General features: G+C 33.5%; 1 protein-coding gene across 1 annotated transcript; it reads right to left on the reverse strand.

The window, feature by feature from the left end:
* Positions 1–387: 387 nt before the first annotated feature.
* Positions 388–5,670, reverse strand: LOC114416659 (F-box/LRR-repeat protein 3-like). The gene is made up of 8 exons (XM_028381616.1): positions 4,815–5,670; positions 3,628–3,759; positions 3,173–3,277; positions 2,677–3,070; positions 2,473–2,602; positions 1,730–2,024; positions 1,376–1,627; positions 388–1,006 (listed from the first exon to the last, which is right to left on the reverse strand). Exons 1-8 carry the CDS (start codon positions 5,466–5,468, stop codon positions 953–955), a joined length of 2,016 nt encoding a protein of 671 aa, XP_028237417.1. The 5' UTR covers positions 5,469–5,670; the 3' UTR covers positions 388–952.
* Between the last annotated feature and the right edge of the window lie 3,070 nt (positions 5,671–8,740).

Below are 8,740 nucleotides of genomic sequence, written 5' to 3' on the forward strand. Positions count from 1 at the left end.
ATCTTTTAATAAGGCCATTGGTTTGTACTTTTGGGAAATCTTTCACAGAATTTTTAGTTTTTGGTCCATAACTTTTAGGGGCACAAGTGGTCCTGAGTCGACTATTGTCAACAGAGGCATATCAACAAATAATTATCATACAATTTTAGTCGTAATTAAGTTACATTCTGCTAGTTAGTTTCCAAGATGTTGGGGAAGGGAATCCCATCAAACACCTAACAAAAGGGCAATCTCATTGTGCCATCTGATAATTACTCCGCCAGGAAATTTAGTCCACAAAAAGATGTCAACAAAAGTAAAAGCAATTTTCAAACTTCTATTCTGGATGTTCATGAACTGCTCTATTTGGATTGTTAGAAAATAATAAACAAAACAAGTCACCAAGTCTTACACACTTAATCTTTCTTTTCACTGCCAAAAGAAAAGATTGAACAGAAGTTAGTGTTTTTATACATTCGATAGCACTGCTTTTTCCATTCTCTGAGCATTTCCAATTGTACTCCCAAAATAAATAATTAAAATAAAATGAAAGACGTTAGATGGGTTTTGTTACACTTAACTAATCCTGCTATTTGCAGTTCAAAAAAAAAAAAAAAAGATTGAACAAAACTTTTATACTTTTATACATTACACACAAGCGATTGCCCCTCCTTCAACATTCTACCAAGGACAACTTAATTGCTTGAGTTGATGAGACAACAAAAACTCTTCCTAGTTAGGCGAGACTTATAGAGGGATAATCAGCAACCTCCATTCCAAATGCCTGTGTAGCCTCCGATGAACTAAACAGAATACTTCTGACATTTTTCATTCTACTTTCTTCATTTCTTGTAGTGTAGGTAGGTGAACAGAGTAACTTCTGAATTCAGAGAAGATGATGACTTCCGAATTGAATTTCATGAGTAGCCATGTGGCGAGTCATCTTTATCAAAACTTCAAACCTGAGAAAATCCTATAGCATCACATCTTCTAACTGTAATTTCCAACACTTTGGGTCCAATTCAGCCTGTCCATGGAACAAAAAAGAACGTCAGCAATCAAATAAAAAATATTAATTACCATACAACATTAACCCACTTGACTGATCCTTAACCCAGCACCTTATGTAAGTATGATAATCTTTATCTATTAGAATTTAGAAACAATTGACTTCAAGTCAACCTGACTAAATTAAAGTCTTAAACAACTAAATTGTTCCTTTAGAATCAGAATGTGAAGAGGACCTCGTATGGTCCTCATTAGCAGAAGTGTATAGACTATAGAGGGCCAGGATACAGTGATGTCACATAACTTGAGATAAAAAAACGGTTTGGTTCCAAAATTATCAATTAGTATTTTGCTCAATCTTAAGACAGGAAACGGACATGAAATTTACCTGAAACTCTTTATCTCTCCATTCAAACACACAGCCACGTGATTCTACATGTCTGATAAGTAGCTGAGGTAACAGAGGTCTTAGTGAAAGATGAAGCTTCACTTTTGTTAGCCCTCCACATGCTAATAAGGCTGCAGCCAGTCCTCCTGGAACCAAGCCTTGCAGGTGAAGCACAGTAAAACTTTGAAGGCAGCTGATATTAGCAAGTGACAGAAGCCCCACATCTGTAACTGAGCTATATGACAAATTTATCTGCAAATAAAGCAAAAAAATATATATAATAACATCAGAATCTTAGTAAAGATTTCTTAAATCTTTGATGTTTCCTAGAAATGTGAGACACAAGGAAAATACCTGTCTTAGATTTTGGGAGAAATGAGCTAGTGCAATCATCCCACTGTCATCAATGTTGTAACACTTTTTTATGTCTAGACGACTTAGTTGTCTGCAATTCATTGCAATAGCTGCCAGACCTATGGATGTAACAAGAAGACATCCTCGAATTTCAAGTGTCTTCAAATTTGAACATTTTGACAAGGTGATTAGTGCCCTGTCAGTAATGCTAGTACAATAGGATGTATTTATCATCTCAAGGCCAGGGCAACCCCGAGCAATTGCTGAAATGCCCAAATCATCTACCCCTGTAGACCTGTAAAAAAGGGGAACAAACTCTGATGACTACGAACATAAAACTTCAATTTGACAATATCACTCAAAAGGATATTCATGTTGTACTTGCATCTGTAACGGGATTTTTTTTTGTGGGGGGGGGGAGGTGGATGCTTCAGACAAGGTAGGCCTGAGACTGTTGTTAGACTTTATTAACCATTGATCTACTTTGAAATTTAACTAAAGCCAGTTAGCTAGACTTATATGCCTTCCACATGTATTAAATATTTCAAATGTTTATACATGAATATTGAATACCAACTACTATGGCAATTTATATCCCATAATTTTATTTTAAACTTGGCAGTTGACAACTCAACCTGATTCGATAGTCATACTAGTTGTTACTAAAATAGAAATTAAAAGAATGCATACACTATTCATCTTATGAGAAGAAAAACAAATGCTCATGAATATGAATCACAAACCTGTATAGATCCAGCTCCTTTAATTTTGAGCAATGCATGCCAACATAGGTAAGTCCTCTGTCAGTTATGTTCAGGCATATTCCTATTTTCAAGCTGGAGAGCCTAGAACAAGAAGAAATGGACATAAGACCTGCAGAAAGACAAGGTAAGTATAGCAGCTGATGTGGTAGTCAATGTCTTCAAAGAAGAGAGACAGAGGCAAACCTTCATCATCAATTTCATTATCTGTTAGGTCAAGCTCCTCAATATAATGGCATTTCTCTCCAATCAAGACAAATGCTTCACTTGGAACTAGTGTACATGATTCCATTTTGAGAGAAGTTAGACCTGCGCACGAATTAGAAATGCTGGCAATGGAAACATCAGTTATCTTGCGACAGCATGTGATGTCAAGCTTCCTTAAATCTTTGTGTTTTGACACAAGGAACGAGAGTGCTTCATCTGTCACTCCCAAACATTTGCTTAGACTAAGCTCCCTAAGTGAAATGCACAAATTTCCAATGGCCCTTAATCCTTCAGAAGTAACAGGGCAGCCATCTAATACAATTGATTGCAACATTGAAAGTTTATTCAAACCATCAGCAAGAGAAAGAGTGACCTGGATAATCAAATGCCAAGAATTAGTTACAATTGAAATATTCATCCACCAAGTTAAAAAAAAATGCACCCATACAGAAAGAGAGAAGGGAAGCGGAATTACAGGAGAACCATCTGCTGAAATGAGTTTCTCTAAACCTCCAGAAATGCTTGTTAGCTTTGATAACCCAACGTGACTTATGTTTTGACAACCTGAGATATCAAGTTTCTGCAGCAGACAGAATTTGTCAAATAATAAGTTAGATAAAGAAAACAAGTGCACTCTGAAGACAAGAAAAATCAACAATATATTGGTTGATGCAATCAAATAGTTTTGCCTAACGGTGCAAATGACACATTGAATTTTAGCCAAGCTAACATCTTTCATATGATAGAACTGAAATGTTAAGAGAAAAAAATGCAATAACTTGTATCTAAGTTCACACTCAACCTAATAGTAAAAGCATGAAAATAAGAAGAAATAAACTGGCATGTCATTTGAATAAGTTTATGCGGAAGTTATATTTGTCATTGATAGATAAAATAACAGAAATGAACAAGTTAACCATTCCCATATACCTTTAATGTCTTGCACCCTTGTTTTAAGAGATCAACATCGAGGCTGTCGTCATCAATGCCAAAGCATCCTTCGAGGACCAAATCTTCAAGATGTTGCAATTTGAAGATCGACGGCAGACATTTCTCCGTGATCTGCACAACACAAGAAAACACCAACAACACTAGTTATATCAACCAGATTATTTCAAATACACAACTCATTCAAGAAATAGCACAATCAAGCAGACCACTAAAACCAACTGAACTTCAAAACAATAGTTGAAACACTAAACCATAACTGTTTAACAAAAAACCCAAATAATTTCACACGTCAATGCCACTTGTTCGAGAAACAAAAAATTACCGAACCACCAGTCTAATAATCTCCTTTTGCTTCTTCAAAATAAATAAAAAAAAAATATTCTTGAAGCACTTATATTTTCTAATTTCCCCTCACGTGAGCCGATTCAACACTTCTTGACCCTTTCAGCATTAACAAACCTAACATCTGACTCCCCTCCCCAACAGATTATCAAGTAATCAACTAATTAAAATAAAATGAAACCAATTTATTAATAATTCAATCAGAATACGCTGACATCATTCATAACAAGAATATATTGAATTTTTTTTATAATAATTACTTAAAAAGTCATATTTATTTTTTTAAGATTTCTAATCAGTATACAGCATAACAATCTTTACAATATGAAAATTAATCTCCTTTCTTAATTTGTAAAATAAATAAATATAACTAAATATGTATCTAAATTCGGACGGCAGGGACTAAAATGAATTAGACAGTATCTGCATAGGGATCAACACATTACAAGGACTAAAAACCATGCAGATATAGATATAAAAAAAAAGTAATAATGAAACCTTATAATTACCTAAAATTATAATTATTCAACAAAAATAAACCAATCCAATCAATTAAGCCAAACACAGAAACATCATCGACAAGTCGTTGGTCGCCAGACTGGGTCCCTTAAACAAGTTGCTAGGTTTGAGTTTTGTAGATAAAGGTGGCCCAGTCAGTTCCCAACAGATTAGTCATCGGCAAAGCCGATTTGCCAATGGATACTCCTTACCATTAACATGGTAAAAAAAAAAAACACAGAAAACATTGCCAACGAACCATCAATAATCCATATCCAGATTCAATCAATGAACACCAAAGAGAGAAAAAGAGAGAGAGAACTCACAGGCAAATAAGAGAGATCCAATGTTGTGAGCTCCTTACACTTAATTGCAACCAAATCCACGCCCAAATCCCCAATCCCAACACACCACTTCAAGCAAATCACCCTCAGCTTCCTGCACCCCACCGCAATACACCCAATCCCCATATCCGTCACGTTCTTACACCTCGCCAGCCACAGCCTCCGCAAGTTCCGCGCACGCGCCACCGCCGCGACGCCGGCGTCCCTCAGCTCCGTCGCGTTCGACAAGTCCAACTCCACCAAGTACTCGCACCGCGCGCCGAGGCTCATAAGCCCGCTCCCTGTGAACCGCCGCGACTGTGACAGGTCCAGCCGCCGCAGCGTCGCCGCGTACGCGCCGGCGACGAGCGCGAGCGCGTCGTCGCCCACGCGCGGGCACAGCGAGAGATCTAGTTCCGTTACGCTCGGGTAGCGGGCTGCGAGCGCGGGCAGGTGCTCTGCCCGTAACGGCCGAAGCAAACGACGGTGTTTTGCCTCAAGGGAGTAAAACCACTTACACGTCAGCGAGAAGGATTTTTTATCCAACGGCGCCGCCGTTTCGAGGAAGTCCAGGATCACGAACATTAGCTCCTCCGTGAGAACCTCGAAGGGGTTAGTGGTGTCGTTTTGAGGGTCCGAGCGCTTCTGCTTCTTCATCGTTGTTGTGCGTTTTGCCTTTGGTTGGTCGTTTTGGAGAGAAGGGATGGTTTTTTTTTTTTTGTTGTTGTTGTTTAGTTTGTTGGAGGAATAACTGTTAACGCGAGATTTATTGAATGAGTGAGGAAGACGAGGAGAGTCCACCAGGACCAAAATGCCACTCGTCTTCTTCGTAGTGTTCGTATCCGTTCCTGAAAAGACAAAATTGCCCCGCTTTGTCTAAACAATTACACAAGTTAGGTCAGGGATAGAGAGCATCACCGTAGTGAAAAACTGTAAGCATGCTTTGAATAAGTAAGGATAAGAGTTTTTTTTATGAAATTATGACAGGCAGATATTATTTTTCATATTAAATATTTTTTATTGAGTATCTTTTGCAGAATTATATAAAAAAAATGTTACTCATTGTCTATTCCTTTTTATTACATTGTTAGGTACAAATAACATTACTAGAAAAACTTTTATTTTATTAGCTAACGACACTGCTAAATAGAAAGGATAGTTGTTGTTTTTTTCATTAGAGGGGAACTTTATTTTTTGGCAAATTGGTAGTTGCTATTTGATTATGTGTTTTGTTTTTCATTTCAAATAAAGTCTAACAGGCATTTATGCATAAAATATAACTTAAATTAAAATATATTTTCAACTATAAATTATTATATGTAATAAAATTATTACATTTTTTAATAATTAATTTAAAAATCATATTTAAGATATTATAATAAATTGATTGTAAACAAATTATATAATTAAAATAAAATAATCCTTTCACATGTTTTTAAAATTTAGTTTTTATATATTTTTAATAATTAATCTTTTATATTGTTAATAATTATAAGTATCATAAACATAATTTTAGATTAATTATTACAAAATTAACAATTTTATTATGTATACGAGAATCTTATTAAATGACACTATAGGACACTTTAATACTGTAATATATTTTAATTGAATTTTAATTGAATTTTAATTAATGGTTTTCAAATATATGCAATAACTTTTCAAATTCTTAAGGATACATTTGGAAGCAGTAAAAGTAGAAGGAAAAATTGAAAAAAAAACCACGTATAATAATATATTTTTTCATTGAAGAGAAAATAAAAAATCTAAAAAAAAACTTAACTTCAAGAAAAAGATATAAAATTTTTTCTTTCATTTTTCCTTCGATTTAAATTTTAAAATTTTATTTCTTTTTCTTTTACCAAACATACGAAAAAAGAAACTACTGAGCAAATATCCAAGTTAATGATAAGTAGTAGCTTGACTGTAATTAGAAAATAAACCCGGGGCAATTTGGTCTTATCAGTATACAAAGTGATCCGTACGGGAAGGACGGAATTCATAAGCGGAAATACGGAGGGTATTACGGTCATTTCGGAACGAGTCTCTTTCTTCATCTAATGCATATGACATATGGTGGAGGACTATATGAGGAAGGACAGATTCAACTGCGGGAAGTACGAAAGGAGCCATTTCACAAAAGCGACACACTTTATTATTTTTTAAAAAATTTCAAAAGCAAAATAAAAAATAAATACTTATTTTGATTAATGAATATTTAACAATTTAATAATAAATTAACCCTCAAATTTTATAATTTAATGATATTAAATTAATCTAGAAAATATAATTTATTATTAATTTGTCACATATTTTATATATTTAAAAAATAAATTTTCAATTTTCAATTTTTAATAATTAATTTATCAATGTCTCATATTTTCATTATTCCAAATGAGTATTTAGTCCAAAATAAAATAATAACTCATTTTGAAAGTGGATATATCCGGGAGAGAGAGTAAAAGAAAAAAAGAAACAATAATAAAGAGGAAACGGAAGGTATTGAAAACGAAATGTTCGTGAAATGTCCAAAGTTTGGGAAAGAAAAAAAATAATTGCCGTACTTATAGATGACCTTGCATAGTACCTGCCTGACTCAGATAAGAACGGTTAGAGAGAGAAAAAAGACTTTGAAATGATTATGAGAGAGAGAGAGAGAGTGCGTCAAAGTTATACAACAAACATGGATAGGAATTGGGAATTTGGAATTTTGAGGCTCGAATTTAGGTCACGGTGGGAGGTTATGGCTCTTACACGGTTCGTACATGTCATTTGAAAATAACTTTATATTAGTATATATATAATAACAATATAGTACACCGGAACCGTACATGAGTAGGGTTAGGTTGTCTCTTCCATGAAAAGCCTTCTTCCAAAAAGTAGTTATGACTTGGGAGTCGAATCAGCAGACTGGTTCAACTAATTTTATGAAGGTATACGGTAAATATATATATATATATATCTATTAACATGTTGTTAATTTAAGTGAATATATGATTTAGATTTCTCATCCAACCAAAAAAATGATTTAGATCTCTTAAATAAGGTCTCATTTGAGATGTCAGTCAATTTTTTATTTTTGATCTTCAAATATAATTTTTAAAACAAAACGCGTTCAACAAAGACAAAACTAACTTAGTTTTTAACTCAATTTTAAAATAGTTTTATGTTCATTTTCAAAACCAAAAAAAAAAAATTATTAAATTGGTTTTTAATTTTAAAAAACACATTCTAACCACCATTATTATATCACCACTCTTAATATCGCCACCACTATCACCATTAGCAATGTTATTTTTCATTGTCGTCGTCATCATTTTGATGCCTCGATCATTATTGTCATTGTTGTTATTGTTGGGATTCAATCAATTAATCTAATTTGATTCTAATAGACAATCATAAATCTTAACCACATGTTTTCTATCCATGTAGAGAGAAATTGTTGCATAAAGATGAATAAAATTTCACTGTGTTTTCATACTCAAAATCATGAAAACTAAATGAAGAAGCATACCTAGATTAGGCATAATGGAATGATGAAAGGTAGATGAAGATTAAGATTGATTTTATGATCTTTCAAATGTAGAGAGTCTTTTTTCTTCTTTGAATTTTTCTCTTCTCATAGATAAGAGAAAAGAAAAGCAAACGGTAAGTCTGTACCCCAAATTTGATAATTATAATTTGGCCCCTCATCAAATTATAGCATCATTAATGGTATCTACACAATTAACCTTTCATGACATATATGCCCTTAGCCATAATTTTATATTGATTAGACCACTTTAATATTTTGGTTAATAAAATAATGTTCCTAACTCATTCAATTATGTGATATATAGTAATATATATATATATATATATATATATATATATATATATATATATATATATATATATATATATATATATATATATATATATATCCTTAC

Source organism: Glycine soja, chromosome 1 (assembly GCF_004193775.1).
Source record: "Glycine soja cultivar W05 chromosome 1, ASM419377v2, whole genome shotgun sequence".
In the NCBI taxonomy this organism is placed as follows: Eukaryota; Viridiplantae; Streptophyta; class Magnoliopsida; order Fabales; family Fabaceae; genus Glycine; species Glycine soja.

Excerpts from the sequence above, each read along its gene's own strand:
- LOC114416659 (XM_028381616.1), bottom strand. The coding sequence starts at position 5,468 with ATGAAGAAGCAGAAGCGCTCGGACCCTCAAAACGACACCACTAACCCC. Across the intron at positions 2,603-2,676 it reads TAATGAAATTGATGATGAAG|GTCTTATGTCCATTTCTTCT; the intron begins GTTTGCCTCTGT and ends GTCTTTCTGCAG. Across the intron at positions 1,007-1,375 it reads GGAGAGATAAAGAGTTTCAG|GCTGAATTGGACCCAAAGTG; the intron begins GTAAATTTCATG and ends TTCCATGGACAG.